This window comes from Triticum aestivum, chromosome 3A (genome assembly GCF_018294505.1).
Source record: "Triticum aestivum cultivar Chinese Spring chromosome 3A, IWGSC CS RefSeq v2.1, whole genome shotgun sequence".
Classification (NCBI taxonomy): domain Eukaryota; kingdom Viridiplantae; phylum Streptophyta; class Magnoliopsida; order Poales; family Poaceae; genus Triticum; species Triticum aestivum.
The window spans coordinates 667,275,278-667,294,389 of NC_057800.1; the positions used below are offsets into that span (position 1 = coordinate 667,275,278).

At 48.0% G+C, this 19,112-nt stretch overlaps 2 protein-coding genes across 2 annotated transcripts; both read left to right on the forward strand.

Moving 5' to 3' along the window:
* The first annotated feature begins 5,553 nt into the window (after nucleotides 1-5,553).
* On the forward strand, nucleotides 5,554-6,673 carry LOC123059010 (mitochondrial inner membrane protease subunit 2). Its single transcript, XM_044481673.1, has 3 exons — nucleotides 5,554-5,910; nucleotides 5,983-6,184; nucleotides 6,279-6,673. Exons 1-3 carry the CDS (start codon nucleotides 5,696-5,698, stop codon nucleotides 6,540-6,542), a joined length of 681 nt encoding a protein of 226 aa, XP_044337608.1. The 5' UTR covers nucleotides 5,554-5,695; the 3' UTR covers nucleotides 6,543-6,673.
* Nucleotides 6,674-8,012: 1,339 nt separating this feature from the next.
* LOC123059011 (uncharacterized) lies at nucleotides 8,013-8,764 on the forward strand. The gene is made up of 2 exons (XM_044481675.1): nucleotides 8,013-8,440; nucleotides 8,520-8,764. The coding sequence occupies exons 1-2, from the start codon at nucleotides 8,178-8,180 to the stop codon at nucleotides 8,569-8,571; spliced, it is 315 nt and encodes a 104-aa protein (XP_044337610.1). The 5' UTR covers nucleotides 8,013-8,177; the 3' UTR covers nucleotides 8,572-8,764.
* The last annotated feature ends 10,348 nt before the right edge of the window (nucleotides 8,765-19,112 follow it).

The following is a 19,112-nucleotide window of genomic DNA, read 5'->3' on the forward strand; positions in this document are numbered from 1 at the left end:
TTTGTACTTACTGGTGGGCAACTCGTTATTCTTTGGAAACATATTCTTCAACATTTTCAGCAAGTTTTCAAATGCCGAGTCAGCTACACCTGCCTGTGCCTTCCATTTCAGCAAATCCAGTGTGCAGCCCAGCTTTTTCAGACCATCATCGCATCCAGGGTACAACGACTTTCTGTGATCCTCTAACATGCGATCCAAATTCTCCCTCTCCTTTTCAGTTTCGCAGCGTCTCCGTGCATCAGCAATGGTCCGACCAAGATCATCAACGGTCTCATCACGTGCCTCTTCTTCACCTTCACCTTCACCTTCCCCTTCACCTTCCCCTTCACCTTCCCCTTCACCTTCAGCATCCTCCATGAAAGTATCACCGAAATGAGCAAGATAGCTTTCATCGATGAAATCATCCCCTTCTTCATCTGCTTCCATTATAACCCCTCTTTCTCCATGCTTGGTCCAACAATTATAGCTTGGCATGAAACCGTGCCGAAGCAGGTGCAGGTGAACTTCTCTTGAGGAAGAGTAACCCTTCTGATTCTTACAGTCAACACATGGACAGATAACAAAACCCTTCTGCTTGTTCGCATTAGCCACTACGAGGAAATCTTTCAAACCCGTAGTGAACTCGCGGGAGAGTCGGTTACCGTACATCCATTGCCGATTCATCTGCATTATTATAATATAAAATATATAATTAACCATCATGCATTTGTTAAAGTAACTAGCTATAAACAATAGAAATTAAACAATGAACAACACACATGCATATTTTATCAATGACACACATGCATGAAAGGTTCAAGTTGCTAACCGCGATCGAGGAGGAACCTCAAGTGTGGCTCCAACACTTCATATCATGTTTGTTTCACGCTGTTGGGCATTTCATCAAACACCTTGTGTGCATAAGAGGAACCAAAAGCAAACCTACACCCCCTTGTGAAGAGAAGTGGCACCAAATGGCTAAGTGAGTGCGCTGAACTGGTATATATAGGGGAGGAGCTTTAGTCGCGGTTGGCCAGGCCAACCGCGACTAAAGGCCTTTGGGCACCTTTAGTCGCGGTTGGCCTGGCCAACCGCGACTAAAGCCCCTCACGTGCACCAGTTGGCCACCGAGCGCCCTGGCCCAAGCCTTTGGTCGCGGTTCGTCTGCCGAACCGCGACTAAAGACTTCATTAGTCGCGGTTCCTACAGTTTCGCGACTAATGGGGCTGGACGGAAGCCTCTTTTTCTACCAGTGTATAACTCAAATCCTTTCATATTAATACAGGTATTTTGACAGTAGTGGAGCATTTCGATCATATACTCATATCCACTTCATGCTTTTCATTCTATCAATAATGAAGAAAACATGGCCTCGCTCAAGGAACTGGAAATTAAACAATTTTGCAAATGTTTAAATTTAATAAAACATGGAAGTACTAATGGTTTGCAAGGTGTGATAGATTTAACTTGCATATGTGCATTTGTATATAAAAATTTCAATTGTTGTCAGGTAATACACTGCATAATGTAAAGGAATTTTGTTTTCTATATTTGTAGTGTATTGGAAAATATAATTTACAAAACAAAAATATGGTGTCCAATAAAGTTTGGTCTATGTACAGATGTACTATTAGTGGGGCTGATTTACATAGTGGCTCAATGCTCTATTAAGTCATAATTATTTAATTGAGATTTAGCCGGGCAACCCAACTGAAGTGCTCATGTATATCCTGCAAATTAGGGGTAAATGATGGCGTAAAGCAACTCACCTTGCAATAATACTATATACATACAGCAGAGAGGAATTTTAGAATTGTGTATCCTAGGAAGACCAATATTCGATATACATGTAATAAAACCTGCAACTAGCACACACAATCATACACTTTGCTTCAGGAAGTAATTAAACATGACGAAAGAAGAAAGAGAAAAGCTGGGCTGTATGTGTGGAATTTGGAAAAGTAGTGGTAAATTGTGTACTGAAGGTTAGTCCATCAACCTTAGAAAAACCTCATGGATAAATTGTCGAAAAGACAGTGTTTTTAACTGTTAAAATTTATCATGAAAATTTGGTGGGTCATCCAGATCCGAATCTAAGAGCTTGAGGCAGTGGCAGCAGAGATTCATCCCCGCCTACGATTCATCCATGTCGCAATGGAGAAGGTCGCGAGGAGAGCGAGCGAGCGAGCGATTCGTTTCGGTTTTTTTTTCGTTTCGTGTGCTTCAGTTTTAGTTCCGCGAACCCAAGTAACCACGGTGGGCCAAATTGATGCCGAGGAGGAGCATCCCCTAAAGTTGTGCCGGTGCGGGATCTGACGGCTATAAACAGTTACATAGGATCATCCGACGGCTAAAACGTAGAGGTCGTGAGAGAGCTCATCTCATCCTTGGTGCAGTTTTACCTCCCCGCTTGTTCCAGACATTGTGGCGGCCGACGTCTCCAACCTTTTCATCGTTTCGAGGTCAGGCGGCTGCTCCTGGTTTTATAGATCGAAAATGTCGAATCTCCGGCACCTCCTTCGGTTCTTCGGCACCTCATCCCGATCTCCGTTGGAGTCAGGATGGTTGCGGAGGCAGGCAGCATGGAAAGGTCGGATCTATCCACTGCACCTGCACGAGCCAGCAAGATTCATCCTCCCCGGGTTGGGTCAGGCTCGCCGGTTTGGCACAGCCAACCAACGGCGGCAGCAGCAGACCACGAAGCAGCATCTGTACCTGGTACTTGATGACCACGTTGACGGATACAGCATCCACAAGCTGGACATGGACAATGACCCGGAAGCCGGCTGCGGCTTCTGCAGGTTCCCCGCTGCGCCTCTCCGAGCCGCCTGCCCTCCGCATAGGGCCTCCAACAATTGGTAGGGGCTCACAGTTTGCTGCCCTTGGCAGCCACATCATAGCCACATGCCCCTCCGCCATGGAAATACCCATGGTACAAGAGGCCCAGGACTGTGCCACCCTTATCTTTGACACGAAGACAGCTACGCTTACCACGTCAAATATTTTACCGCAAGGTCTACAAAAGTGCTATGATGCAGCCATAGCCGTCAGGAACAGGCTATATGTGTTTGAATCATTTAGCGACAACAACGACGGCACCGACGGTTTATATTATTTTGGGGGCTTCCACTGCCTATCTTCGGACCCGAATGATGATGAGAGGGACTGGACTTGGCGACCCTTGTTCAATTCCTCACGTTTCTCTTGGAGTTGGCCTAAGTTCGGTGGCAGTCCACCTGACTTTCCGTTTGATCCCAAGTTTATGACTTCGCTTGTCGTGCACCCGCGGACGGGCACCATCTTTGTTTCCGCTTGTAGGAGGGGGGGTCTGGTGTACATTGTCCTACGGCACAAGAGGCGATGGCCAGTGGAGGCGCCGTGGTAATTGGGTGCTGCCATTCAAAGGCCCTGCCCACTATGATGGTTTGCTCGACGCATGGGTCGGGCTCCACCTTGACACGGGTGATGCCGATGGGTACCTTTGTGCATGCCATATCATCTCTGGCCGGCAGCCGCCAAAGTGGAAAGTAGGCACGGAGCAGCTCTTTCTCGAGCACCCACACTGGAGACATGTCGATGCAAAACTCGTTTACATGGGTGAGGGCAGTAAGTACTGCCTCGTGGAGCGCCTCCGACCCGAGGGAGCGGACGAGATGAAGTATGTGCTTCGTGTGACCACATTCATTGTCAAGTATGGCGAGGACGGTGAGCTCACGACCATGGCTCACCGGTCTGCTCGCTTCTACAAGGCGCCCAGCTATGATGTGCAAGCGTTTTGGATGTAGTCCATGCTCAAGCTTGTTCATCTACCAACTTTTCATGTTTTCTGCTTTTTTTTGCCCATGTATTTGATGAGCTGGTGTTTGCAGGTTCTTAATGATGATATGAGTTAATATGTGGTATCAAATTCGATGGTGGCTCTCTTAGCTGTTGTACTACGACTAGGTTTTATCACATTTGATAATTTGCTCCCAAACAATATGTGCCTCACAATACTTCTGTTTATGTTGTTATGGAATTTAGCCTCGCATTTGAGTAGCGTTTGTAAAAATGCTACCCTCTTGTCTGGTTTGGATAATTTTTGTAACTTCTGTGGTAAATTACTAACTTTGTTTCACTGTTGGTATTTGATGATAATAATGTATCGTAAATATGATGAAGTGTGATCCATTTGAGGATTGCTTGTATAGTTATTTCCTTACCAAAAGCATATGAGGTGCAGATGTAAAAGATAGAAAGATCCACAGAAACTCCAAAGTTGCCGTTAAGAATTGAAAAACCTAGGTTTGCTAACCTCTCGAATTTGTGAAGCAAAAAGGAGGAAACTTAGTTTGTCTACTATTGCTGTGAAGAGACATGGTTCTGGTGCCGACTTTGCTAATGTATTCCTTGCAAGCATTATTGCAGGATCTGCTTTAGAGCAACTACAAAGGTACCTTCATCAGTCAGCAAATCAGTATGTACTACACGAGAACATTTCTAGTGGTACCGGGCCTTAGCTGATACTCTACAATGGATATAGGTATAGGATCAGCATCCTTTATTAGCGTTTTGGTATCTCTTTAGTAACAGCATCCCGAATTCCTTTACCTGGAGCTGGACCCGATCTGGGCACTACTCTGCTAGTTATGTCTATGATATGCTTTGCCAAGGCGCCACACAATTCTCTGAGGCTGTGTGTACATGGAAATGTGGGGTGCCCTTAAAATGCAAGATCTTTGTCTGGCTAGCGTTGAAATATAGTCGATGGACGTCGAACAGGCGACTCCGCCACGGACTTCAACATTTGCCTTCTCCATGCTTTGTCTGTGGCCAGGAGAAGGACACGGCGGCTCATATCCTGGCTCAATGCGTTGTCGCTAGGGAAATTTGGCATCAATGCTTCGCTTCGCTTGCAAGTGGAGGTTATGATCTCGTGGACCGTATCCTAGACGAGTTTAGGATCTGGTACGAGGCTGATGCGGTGTATCTAGATAGTTTTTTGAGTAGTTAGTCTTTTTTCCTTTGGGTGCTATATGTGGTGTGTCAGGCCACAATGTTCGCGTTTTTTGTTTTTTCCTCCTTAAAAATGGAGTACTTAGAAAAGGCAAGCAGAGCCAACCGCTCGAATGGAATCCTTGTGCATGCATGCTGTTCTCGGAACCGGCTCCTCTACCGTCGTGAAGGCACGGTAGGGTGCTACAGTAACCTGTGAAATGGAAAATACGTAAGGCACGGCAGGTTACACTATAGCAGAGTTTACTGTAGCAAGATGTGCTGTTTTCGCATTGTAGCATGTACACTGTTTATGTTCTGTAGCAAGATATCTGAGCCATTCATACTAGATCTGAAGGCTGATAGGTGGCCCAAAGGTAGGCTACTGTAGCAACCTACCTTGCCTTCACGACGGTAGAGGAGCCGGTTCCGCTGTTCTCAGCCTGGTCGCCTCTCGAGTCATGTACATGTGCCAACAGCTATCTGTACTCTGTCCTAGTTCTGGAGATACTCTCACGGTCTCACTGATAGCCGCCCTCGCTGCAGAATAGCCGGAGCGCCTGTCTCCGAGGAACAGTCAAAAAAGTTTGCACGCCTCTGCCATGTGCCAACCAACTGCAACCGCCCCCTCTTCTATTTCTGTTGCAGTGCCACTCCTCCCTCCATCGATCTGCTCAGGTCTCTCGCTGCAACTCACTACCACCCCACAGTCCCATTCTCTTGCTCTGCTGCCTTGTGTGTGATGGCCCGAGCACGACCTTCCAGCAGCCTCTGGTCACTGGTGAAGACCATTGGCGCCGGCGTGCTCAGCGTCGACTTCCCCATACGTTCCACAGGCCTCGCCTTCGCATGCGGCGGCCCAGTCATGCTCCCCACCCTCGACTCCATGCCAGGTGACCTCCTGCTGGTGGACCGCCGTCGCCTCGACTGGTTCCGCGGCGACGTCGTCGCTTTCCGGTAAGAGCCTCTTGGGCCGGGTCACAGTCATATATGAATGGTTTTTGGAGGCGTGACATGAATGGGTTGCAGGAGCCTGGTCGGCCACAGCAAAGAGCCTATTTTCAGTGAAGGAAAGGCATACCACAGAGGGGTTGTCAGCAGGCTGATTGCGCTGCCCGGCGACCTTATCCGGCTGCGGGGGACGACGGAGCTCCTGGAGGTCCCCGAGGGCCATTGCTGGGTGGAAGGCGACAACCCCAGCCAGAGCAAGGACTCGAGGACGTACAGCCCTGTAAGTAGCGGTAGCGCGCGCACACACATCCTTCTGTATGAGTGTGTGACAAGCATCTCGAATTTAATCTTGGTATTTGCGTGCATGGATGCAGGTTCCACTTGAGCTGCTGGAGGGGACGGTCACACACATAATTTGGCCGCCTCACAGGATGGCTGCAGTCCCCGGCAGGGTCCCGGAAGAAAGGGTTAGATTGATCATCGACCCCGCTGGCTCTGCAAAGGAAACGACGGGAATAGCTCATTCCTGTGGTAGTGTGGATCCTCGCTCCAGTAGCACTGGAGGAGGAGGCCCTCCCTTAGGATCCCGCAAGGAAGGATTATGCCGAAGTGATTGTAATTTCATCTGGTTTGTGTGACAAAAGCCTGGAGCTGTAACGTACTATGTGCTGTCAAACAGTCATAGGTAGCCAAGTTATTTTTTCGACAAAGGGTGAATTTTATTGGCTCAAAACGGAGCATCCAGAAGATACATAACATAATGAGCACACATCCGGCCTCTGCATAACTAGGATGCACACAGCCAACATCAACTCACACATGCGAAAACTCACCGGCGACAAGCAAAGTCATATAAGACCAAATCTATTAGTAGGCGAGAAAATAAGAAAAAAAAGCCTCAAAGCGATCAGATCTAGGACCGACAAACTAGAACGGAGACCGTATCCGCACCAACCATCTCATGACACCACATTGACGACGAGGTTCTTCAACAGCAACGCCTTCAGAAAGGGAGCAACACTTAAGCGCCGTCGTCGCCGGATTCAACCACAAGGTCAGAATCTAGGTTTTCACCCTGAAGAATCAGTCCGAGCATATCCGAGCAATGCCTTCAATAAGGTAACGATGTAAGAAACATCGCCAATGCCAAGTATAACCACTCGGGTCTGACATAGGCTTTTGCCCCGGGGCTCAAGACCGGGTGCTCTAATTGCACCACCATCAAAGTCACTAATGTGTTGCTGCCACCACTTTTCCACGATCCCGACAGCTACAAGCGTTGCGCCCGTCGCCACTGCACAACCATTTCTTTGCGTCAAGTCATCGTTCATAATTTGTATCTCACCACCGAAGTTAACCACCGGATCTGAAGAGATGAACACTCTCGAAGACCTTTCAGTGATCACCATTGTCATGAAGCCATAAGAAGTCGCTGCATCATGTTTGCAGTTACCACCAACCGGCTGATCTGATGTGAATCACCACCACGAAATCATGCACCGTAGCACAGTCGGCCGACCACCGGACGCGCGTAAGGTCACCATCTCGACGCCGCAGTCCACAACCAACGGAGAGGCCGACCCACACCAAATATCAAGTTATTAAGCAATTAATAATGTTGCTGCCTTTGAAAATCTCGTGCCTAGCTTAATATGACACGGTACTGAAATATTCCGTTAGTTACACAGAAAAGTATTACTAGTACTTATCTTCTGGCTGAAATTATCCTTTGTTGTTGATGCTACTTGGTGCAAACCTGGAAGCATGCACACCATGCTGGTTTAGCCATTTAACTAAAATGGAACTCTGTATACCATCTCTCTAAATTTAACACCTCAAAATTTGAGGTGTTAAATTTCTGGGCACTTAGAGCATTTCTAGCAGACCCCGTATAATGCCATGATCGAAAAATAACCGTCAAAATACGGGTCCGCGCGAAAAAAAACTGTCCGGTCAGACCCCGCAAACGCGTCAGACCCATAAATATTTTTACCGGGCACGACAAAATTCCCATCCAGCCCACGAAAACGCAGGTTCTCCCCCTCGCCTTGTTGGTGCCCTATATATAGCGGGAGCGGTTGCACCATCGCCGGGCCGCCGCCTACGATTCCGGCCATACCAGTCATTGGGATCACGCCGGTGGGCCGCCACACGCCCGAGATTGTCCTCCACCACTTCCTCCCGCCTCGGCGGACCGGAAAGTTGCAAATCGACGCCTGTTTGTCGCGGCCGCCGGATTTGGTGTTTCCGGCCACCGGCGGCTGCGCCAAGCCATGGATAGGCCGGGGAGCACCCCGCACAGCTTCGACAAAGCCCCAGCGCCGCATGCAAGTACTGGTTCATCCTCTAGCCGTCGTCGTCGGTTTGCCGGCAAAGACTCGGCCGGCCGTCGCCCAGGCTCGACACTCGTGCAGCGGCTCGTCGGCTCGCCGATGCCGCTCATACAGTGCGACGACTGCACACAGACAGTGTTGCGGCTAACATCTAGCACGCCACAACACCCAGATGGGTATTCTTCAAATGCGAAAACGACGGGGTATGTTCTTGTTTTCATTCGGCTTTGTCAACCTATCCGGTTCAATTGTGGTAGCTTATTGAGATGGTCATGTGTGTAGGAAGGTGGATGCTCATTTTGATATTGGGAAGAAGAATACATCGATTTATTGATAGAAAGAAACTTAATAGATGTTCGTGCACTCGTTGGTAGAATTGAGGCTAATGATGCGGCTGTATGTGCAATTAAAGAAGAAACTAGAGGGAAAGCAATGTCTACTTCTTTAGAATCAAAGAAGAAGAACCAAGAATGCAAGATCAAGAATCCGCAGATCAACAATGAAGGCATGGAGAAGATGTTGGTCCAACTAGTGGGAGCAGTTACGAAAGTTGGATATCTTCTAAAATGCCTAATTGTGGTTCTTGTTTTCTTTGGTGTTACTATTCTAGCAAATATTTGAAGGAAATATGCCCTAGAGGCAATAATAAAGTTATTATTTATTTCCTTATATCATGATAAAAGTTTATTATTCATGCTAGAATTGTATTAACCGGAAACATAATACATGTGTGAATACATAGACAAACAGAGTGTCACTAGTATGCCTCTACTTGACTAGCTCGTTAATCAAAGATGATTATGCTTCCTAACCATGGACAGAGAGTTGTTATTTGATTAACGGGATCACATCATTAGTTGAATGATTTGATTGACATGACCCATTCCATTAGCTTAGCACCCGATCGTTTAGTATGTTGCTATTGCTTTCTTCATGACTTATACATGTTCCTATGACTATGAGATTATGCAACTCCCGTTTGCCAGAGGAACACTTTGTGCGCTACCAAACGTCACAATGTAACTGGGTGATTATAAAGGAGCTCTATAGGTGTCTCCAAAGGTACATGTTGGGTTGGCGTATTTCGAGATTAGGATTTGTCACTCCGATTGTCGGAGAGGTATCTCTGGGCCCTCTCGGTAATGCACATCACTTAAGCCTTGCAAGCATTGCAACTAATGAGTTAGTTGCGGGATGATGTATTACAGAACGAGTAAAGAGACTTGCTGGTAACGAGATTGAACTAGGTATAGGATACCGACGATCGAATCTCGGGCAAGTAACATACCGATGACAAAGGGAGCAACATATGTTGTTATGCGGGCTGACCGTAAAGATCTTCGTAGAATATGTAGGAGCCAATATGAGCATCCGGATTCCGCTATTGGTTATTGACCGGAGACGTGTCTCGGTCATGTCTACATTGTTCTCGAACCCGTAGGGTCCGCACGCTTAAGGTTTCGATGATAGTTATATTATGAGTTTATGCGTTTTGATGTACCGAAGGTTGTTCGGAGTCCCGGATGTGATCACGGACATAACGAGGAGTCCCGAAATGGTCGAGACATAAAGATTGATATATTGGACTGCTATATTCGGACACCAGAAGTGTTCCGGTGAAGTTTCGGATAAAACCGGAGCACCGGGGGGTTACCGAAACCCCCCGGGGGGTTAATGGGCCTCATGGGCCTAAAGTGGAGAAGAGGAGGGGCTGCTAGGGCAGGCCGCGCACCCCCTCTCCCCTTAGTCCGAATTGGATAAGGAGGGAGGGGCGGCGCCCCCCTTTTCCTTCTCTCCTCCCCCCTCTCCTACTTGGACAAGGAAAGGGAGGGGAGTCCTACTCCCGGTAGGAGTAGGACTCCTCCTGCGCGCCTCCTACTAGGGCCGGCCGCACCCCCCTTGGATCCTTTATATACGGAGGCAAGGGGCACCCCTAGACACACAAGTTGATCCACGTGATCATATTCTTAGCCGTGTGCGGTGCCCCCTTCCACCATAGTCCCCGATAATATTGTAGCGGTGCTTAGGCGAATCCCTGCAACGGTAGTACATCAAAATCGTCACCACGCCGTCGTGCTGACGGAACTCTTCTCCGACACTTTGCTAGATCGGAGTCCGGGGATCATCATCGAGCTGAACGTGTGCTAGAACTCGGAGGTGCCGTAGTTTCGGTGCTTGATCGGTCGGGCCATGAAGACGTACGACTACATCAACCAATTTAATGCTTCTGTTGTCGATCTACAAGGGTACGTAGATCACACTCTCCCCCTCTCGTGTGCGTAGGAAATTTTTTGAAATTACTACGAAACCCAACAATATTTGGTGAATTATTATGTATCCAATGCCCTTGAAGAAAATAAAGAAGTAAGGAAATGTGTTTTCATGCCCGAAATTGAAATGCAAATTACTGATTTACGGGCCGGTGCGGGGTCTGCTTGGCCGCCGCCCGCGCTGGCCCACAAAGCCGTTTTTTTGCGAAGTGTAAACGCATTTTGCGGGTCACCATTATATGGGGTCTGCTAGAGATGCTCTTAGTCCTTCCCCAGACCTTAACTTACCAAACCAACATTTTGACAATCCACTCAGTTCAACTACATTTGAAACACAATTTCAACTTGACAAAACAGACTACTGGAATCAGGTTGTTTGAGTACTCGGCAAAGGATCATATTCGCTCGGTAACAGGTTTTGCCGAGTGGTGCACTTGGCAAAGGGTGCTCGACATACCACCTACCGGCAAAGTGGGATTCACCAACTGTCTTCCCTCTAGAACACGACATTGGCTTTCCCGAGTGTCAGACGGTGCTACTCGGTAAAATATAATTGTTTGACAGCCAGCTGACACGTCTCCAACGTATCTATAATTTTTGATTGCTCCATGCTATATTATCTACTGTTTTGGACTATATTGGGCTTTATTTTCCACTTTTATATTATTTTTGGGACTAACCTATTAACCGGAGGCCCAGCCCAGAATTGCTGTTTTTTTGCCTATTTCAGTGTTTCGGATAAACGGAATATCAAACGGAGTCCAAACGGAATAAAATCTTCGGGAACGTGATTTTCTCACCGAACGTGATCCAGGAGACTTGGACCCTGCTCCAAGGAACAAAAGAGGCGGTCACGAGGGTGGGGGTGCGCCCCCCTAGGGCGCGCCCCCCTGCCTCGTGGGCCCCTCGTTGCTCCTCCGGCGTACTTCTTCCTCCTATATATACACACGTACCCCCAAACGATCAGAACAGGAGCCAAAAACCTAATTCCACCGCCGCAACTTTCTGTATCCACGAGATCCCATCTTGGGGCTTACTCCGGAGCTCCGCCGGAAGAGGGCCGTCATCACGGAGGGCTTCTACATCATCATAGCCTCTCCGATGAAGTGTGAGTAGTTTACCTCAGACCTTCGGGTGCATAGTTAGTAGCTAGATGGCTTCTTCTCTCTCTTTGAATCTCAATACAAAGATCCCCCCCTCTCTTGTGGAGATCTATTTGATATAATCTTCTTTTTGCGGTGTGTTTGTTGAGACCGATGAATTGTGGGTTTATGATCAAGTCTATCTATGAATAATATTTGAATCTTCTCTGAATTCTTTTATGTATGATTGGTTATCTTTGCAAGTCTCTTCGAATTATCCGTTTGGTTTGGCCAACTAGATTGGTAGTTCTTGCCATGGGAGAAGTGCTTAGCTTTGGGTTCGATCTTGCGGTGTCCTTACCCAGTGACAGAAGGGGCAGCAAGGCACGTATTGTATCATTGCCATCGAGGATAACAAGATGGGGTTTATTTCATATTGCATGAATTTATCTCTCTACATCATGTCATCTTGCTTAAGGCGTTACTCTGTTTTTAACTTAATACTCTAGATGCATGCTGGATAGCGGTCGATGAGTGGAGTAATAGTAGTAGATGCAGAATTGTTTCGATCTACTTGTCACGGACGTGATGCCTATATACATGATCATGCCTAGATATTCTCATAACTATGCTCAATTCTGTCAATTGCTCAACAGTAATTTGTTCACCCACCGTAGAATACTTATGCTCTTGAGAGAAGCCACTAGTGAAACCTATGGCCCCCGGGTCTATTCTCATCATATCAATCTCCATTACTTTAATCTTGCTTTGCTTTTTTTCTTTGTCTTTACTTTTTACTTTGCATCTTTATACCAAAAATACCAAAAATATTATATCTATCAGATCTCACTCTCGTAAGTGACCGTGAAGGGCTTGACAACCCCTAATCGCGTTGGTTGCGAGGAGCTATCCCTTTGTGCAGGTACGAGGGACTTGAGCGTGGGCTCCTACTGGATTGATACCTTGGTTCTCAAAAACTAAGGAAAATACTTACGCTACTCTGCTGCATCATCCCTTCCTCTTCGGGGAAAACCAACGCAAGCTCAAGACGTAGCACCAGCCGGCAAAAACGGCGCCTGCCAGGTGGCAGCAAGGTTTGCCAGACTATCTCCGGCGGCATACTAGGCAAAGACAGGTCCATTGGAGGACGCCATGTGTCCGCAGTATTTGCCGAGTGTCATATGGTGCTACTCAAAAAATGTTTGTCGAGTTCCCTCTGCAAGGTTCTCGGCAAAGTGCGACCAACAGGAGGCAACACGTGTCAACCTTTTGCCAAGTACCCCCTCGGCGACACTAGAATTCCTTCGTCGCCTGAACTATCCAAACTGGCAACGGAGGGCGGCTACTGTTAAATCACACGAGGATGAGAAAACAACAAAGAAAGAGAAAAACAACTCTTACTTTCTCACAATGATAGCAGTCAAACAACCTTGTTTGGGTCGCCCGTGCGACTCTGCCTTCCCTGAAGGAGACGACCCTTGCTCTCTTAGGGTAATCGATTAAGCCTACACTCTTATGACAGAGCCGAGGCCGGTTTGGATAGTCCCTATGAGAAGGCCCAGGCTGCCACATGTCATATCCCTGAGGTTGCTTGGCCCTATCCCCCTCTTCGCTACTACCACCGGGCAACAGAGAGATGGGCCCGGGGGCTATTATCGGCGTCATTAAAACCAGCGTAATAACATTCCAGTGTAGTGGGCCTAAAAAACAAATCGTGCCGTATGTTTTCGTGTGCATGAAGGGAAGCCTTGGAAGAGCTCCACAACATCTGATGAACTTGGCCATGTGGCAATACGAAGCATCCTGAGAAGATGAAACCAGCCGTGCTCCTACGATTACTTCCTGGGGCCTTTCCGCGAAGGGCGCGTCAACATGTCTGAGAGGGGAAAACATCATCCCCAAACCAGACGAGCAGTGACCCATGACCAAAGGATGGTTGCTGAGGCTAGGTGGCAGACTAAGGGTGTACCGCTCAAGCCTCCCGCCTATGCTCCTGAGGGATCCATGTAAACCAAGTCATCTGCGGTGGTCATGATAAGATTCTTGTGTTGTCCACGACGCAACAGTGGCGGTATTTCAACACCGCCCAACGAATACCGAAGGAGGCAGACAAGTATCGGGGGGGGGGGGTAACACGCTGCCTCAGAAGGACATCATCATCACTCGTACAAGCATGCCATGGGAAACCATGCCACCATGGTACATGCTACACAAGTATACTCCAATATATATTCAACCAATCAGAACCTTCGACAAGGTGTCCCTCGACGCTATAAATACGGGAGACCCAAGACTCACAGGGGGTCGATCTTTTTGGCCTAGGAGGAGACACGAGCCGATCTTCTCATCTTGTAACAAACACATTATAGCTCCATACCATTGCAATACAAAACAAAGCAGAATTAGGGGATTACACCAAGAAAGTGGCCTGAACCTGGATAGTTCCTTGTGTTCATCTGTAGTTCATCCACCATATTCATCCATGACTTAGATCATCTCCAGCCGTTGGCCCTCCAGGGGGTGCATAAAATCGCCGCCTGGGGCGAGCCGGTGCTAAACTCGGTGTGGGGGCTTTCGGGTTCCTAGCCGCCGGTCCTAGGGTCGCCCCCAGAAGGCGGTTAAAAAAAGAATTCGGCTAAAGTTCGGCAAACTGGACAAATATTCGGCTAAAGTTCGGCGAACATGACATTACATAACAAAGTTTAAAAAAACGGTCCAACTACAACTACGGGTCGAAGAACGCGCTCAGCACGGCGAAGTCACCGACGTTGCCGCCATCCTCGTCGTCGTCCTCGTCGGCCTTCTCCTCCTTGACGCGACCGCCCCTGCTGGACCCCTGCCCGGCGTCGCCCTGGCAGACCGGTGGCAGCGGCGCGTCATCGTCGCTGTCGTAGAGGACGACGACGCCTCCCTCGTCGCGGCCACGACGCCAAGCGGCGAACTGCTCGTAGGTGCGGCGCTGGCGCTCCAGCTTTGTCCACGCCTAGTCTTCACGCGCCCATTTCAAGGCCGCTGCGTTGTTGAGCTTCTCCTTGACGCCGCCGGCGAGCCCCGACTCCGTCTTTGATTTGACGTAGCGGGGAGGGGCCGAGGAGCAGGCGTGCCCGCCTCCCTCATTGATGACGATGCCGACGATGCAGGTGCGCCGGCCGAGCGGCGTCTCCGCTGTGGGCTCGGCCTTGACGCTGAACACCACCGGCGAGCCGGAGGAGTGGGAAGAGGAGCAGGAGGAGGAGTGGGAGGAGGAAGAAGAGGATGAGCCGAACCTCCAGGGCATCCATTTCCCAGCGCTCCGGTAGGGGACCAGGGCGGTGGCCGCAGCAGGGTATGCCAGCGGCGGGTCTTTGCTGCCCCATTGCCGGGGAACCGCTCGACCATCGTCGCGGATGGGATTGGGGAGAGAGGGGAGGACGATGGTGGCTGCGCACGGGGAGAGAGGCAGAGCTCGACGGTGGCTGTGGCCAGAGGCGAGGGGGGAGGCGTTGCTTTTAGAGTCAGGCGCCTTGTGTCGCGTGGCGGGAGGGGGGGCGTCGCCGCGCCGCTCGTGAAGTGCCGCCCATGAGGAATCAATGGAAGGCCGAACGGCGGCAGCCTTGCCATTGATTCCCCGCGAGAAACCGAGGCGTTCTGAGGACGACAAGGCGAGTGTCGCTGACTCGGCGGGCCCGCAGCTTTGTCGCGCCAAAATCACTCGCCCCGGTGCCCCCGGGCGCCCCCAGCGCACCGGGTTCGGCCTGGGTCCGCTGGCGCCAGTTTCAGCCCAAACCGGTGAAAACGGCCTCCTGGGGGCGCGACTGGGCCAATTTTTGGGTGTCGGCGCTGAAAATCGCCTAGGGGGGCTGTTGGGGGCGTGGCTAGAGATGCTCTTAGGATTGCGGACGTGTTTAGTCCCTGGCCGAACTCTCAAAGGGTTGTTGCTCACAACTGATATGTAGGTTCTTAGTGAAGGAAATATGCCCTAGAGGAAATAATAAAGTTGTTATTTATATTTCCTTATATCATGATAAATGCTTATTATTCATGCTAGAATTGTATTAACCGGAAACTTAGTACATGTGTGAATACATAGACAAACAGAGTGTCACTAGTATGCCTCTACTTGACTAGCTCGTTAATCAAAGATGGTTAAGTTTCCTAGCCATAGACATGAGTTGTCATTTGATGAACGGGGTCACATAATTAGAGAATGATGTGATTGACTTGACCCATCCGTTAGCTTAGCACTATGATCGTTTAGTTTATTGCTATTGCTTTCTCCATAACTTATACATGTTCCTATGACTGTGAGATTATGCAACTTCCGAATACCGGAGGAACACTTAATGTGCTATCAAACGTCACAACGTAACCGGGTGATTATAAAGATGTCCTACAGGTGTCTCCGATGGTGTTTGTTGAGTTGGCATCGATCGAGATTAGAATTTGTCACTCCGATTGCCGGAGAGGTATCTCTGGGCCCTCTCGGTAATGCACATCACTATAAGCCTTTCAAGCAATGAGACTAATGAGTTAGTTGCGGGATGTTGCATTACGGAACGAGTAAAGAGACTTGCCGGTAGCGAGATTGAACTAGGTATGATGATACCGATGATCTAATCTCGGGCAAGTAACATACCGATGACAAAGACAAAGGGAACACACGTATGTTGTTATGCGGTTTGACTGACAAAGATCTTCGTAGAATATGTAGGAACCAATATGAGCATCCAGGTTCCGCTATTGGTTATAGACCGGAGATGAGTCTCGGTCATGTCTACATAGTTCTCGAACCCGTAGGGTCCGCATGCTTAACATTTGATGATGATATGTATTATGAGTTATGTGATTTGATGTACCGAAGATAGTTTGGAGTCCCGGATGTGATCATGGACATGACGAGGAGTCTAGAAATGGTCGAGACATAAAGATTGATATATTGGAAGGCAATGTTTGGACACCGGAAAGGTTTCGGATAGGTTCAGGCATTTTCCGGAGTACCGGGGAGTTAATGGGCCTTGGTGGGAGAGACGAGGAGGGGCGTGCCCCCCAAGCCCAATCCGAATTGGGAGGGGGCCGCCCCCCTTTCCTTATCTCCCTCTTCCTTCTTCTCCTACTCCAACTAGGGAAGGGGGGAAACCTACTCCTACTAGGAGTAGGAATCCCCCCTTGGGGCGCGCCATAGGAGGCCAGCCCTCCCCTCCTCCACTCCTTTATATACGGGGGAGGGGGCACCCCATAGACACACAAGTTGATCTCTTAGCCGTCTGCGGTGCCCCCCTCCACAGACTTCCACCTCGGTCATATTTTCGTAGTGCTTAAGCGAAGCCCTGCGTCGGTAACTTCATCATCACCGTCAACACGCCGTCGTGCTGACGAAACTCTCCCTCGGCCTCAGCTGGATCTAGAGTTCGAGGGACATCACCGAGCTGAACGTGTGCAGATCGCGGAGGTGCCGTGTGTTCAGTACTTGATCGGTTGGATCGCGAAGACGTTCGACTACATCAATCGCGTTGCTTAACGCTTCCGCTTTCGGTCTATGAGGGTACGTAGACACACTCTCCCCTCTCGTTGCTATGCATCCCTAGATAGATCTTGCGTGATTGTAGGAATTTTTTTGAAATACTGCGTTCCCCAACACTTTGAAACCGACAATTTATGATTGGGATATTCACTGAAAGTAATTTAGTCTTTTCTGAACTTTATTATCCATGATCATGACAACTTTGTATTTCTCTTCGATCTATCCATTTGGTTTGTCCAAGTAGATTGATTTATTTTTAGTGGGAGAGGTGCTTTGTAGTAGGTTAAATCTTGTGGTGTCCTCATCCAGTGATAGCAGGGGTAGCGAGATACGTATTTGTATTGTTGCTATGAACTAAGGGTAAAACGATGGGGTTTTATCATATTGCTATGTCATGTTTCTTAAAGCGTTACTCTGTTTGTCATGAACTCAATACCATAGATGTATGCTAGATAGCGGTCAATTGGTGGAGTAATAGTAGGAGATGCAAAATCATTTTGGTCTACTTGTCATGGACATAATGCCTATATACATGATCGTTGCCATGAATATCGTCATAACTATGTGCTTTTCTAACAATTGCCCAACAGTAATTTGTCTACCCACCGTATGCTATTTTTATGAGAGACAAGCCTCTAGTGAAAACTAGGGCCCCAGGTCTATTTAAATCATATTACAAAAACCAAAAATACCTTACTGCAATTTTAATTCTTTTATTTTAGTTTTTAATTTATGTATCTATCATTACTAGATTTAATCCTTGCAAGTAATGAGTTTAAGGGGATTGACAACCCTCTTGCTTGTGTTGGGTGCAAGTACTTGCTCTTGTATGTGTGTAGGTACCGTTCACTAGGCAATTGTGTGCTTCCCCGATAGGTTCGATAACCTTGGTTCTCACCGAGGGAAATACTATCCACTACTATATTGCTTCACTCTTCCTCTTCAGGGGAAATTCCAACGCAGCTCACTGCTACCTCTTGAGCACTGCGTTGGTTTTCCCCGAAGAGGAAGGGATGATGCAGCAAAGTAGCGTAAGTATTTCCCTCAGTTTTTGAGAACCAAGGTATCAATCCAGTAGGAGACTACGCGCGAGTCCCTCGTACCTGCACAAAACAAATAAATCCTCTCAACCAGCGCAAATAGGGGTTGTCAATCCCTATAAGGCCACTTACGAGAGTGAGATCTGATAGATATGATAAGATAATATTTTTGGTATTTTTGTGATAAAGATGCAAAGTAAAATAAAGGCAAAGTAAAAGCAAAAGGAAATAACTAAGTAGTAGGAGATTAATATGATGAAGATAGACCCGGGGGCCATAGGTTTCACAAGTGGCTTCTCTCGAGAGCATAAGTATTCTATGGTGGGTGAACAAATTACTGTTGAGCAATTGACAGAATTGAGCATAGTTATGAGAATATCTAGGTATGATCATGTATATAGGCATCATGTCCGAGACAAGTAGACCGACTCCTGCCTGCATCTACTACTATTACTCCACTCATCGACCGCTGTCCAGCATGCATCTAGAGTATTAAGTTAAAAACAGAGTAACGCCTTAAGCAAGATGACATGATGTAGAGGGATAGACTCATGCAATATGAAGAAAACCCCATCTTGTTATCCTCGATGGCAACAATACAATACGTGCCTTGCTGCCCCTACTATCACTGGGAAAGGACACCGTAAGATTGAACCCAAAGCTAAGCACTTCTCCCATTGCAAGAAAGATCAATCTAGTAGGCCAAACCAAACTGATAATTCGAAGAGACTTTCAAAGATAACCAATCATACATAAAATAATTCAGAGAAGTTTCAAATATTATTCATAGATAGACTTGATCATAAACCCAGAATTCATCAATCTCAACAAACACACCGCAAAAAGAAGATTACATCGAATAGTTCTCCACAAGAGAGGGGGAGAACATTGTATTGAGATCCAAAAAGAGAGAAGAAGCCATCTAGCTACTAACTATGGACCCGTAGGTCTGAGGTAAACTACTCACACTTCATCGGAGGGGC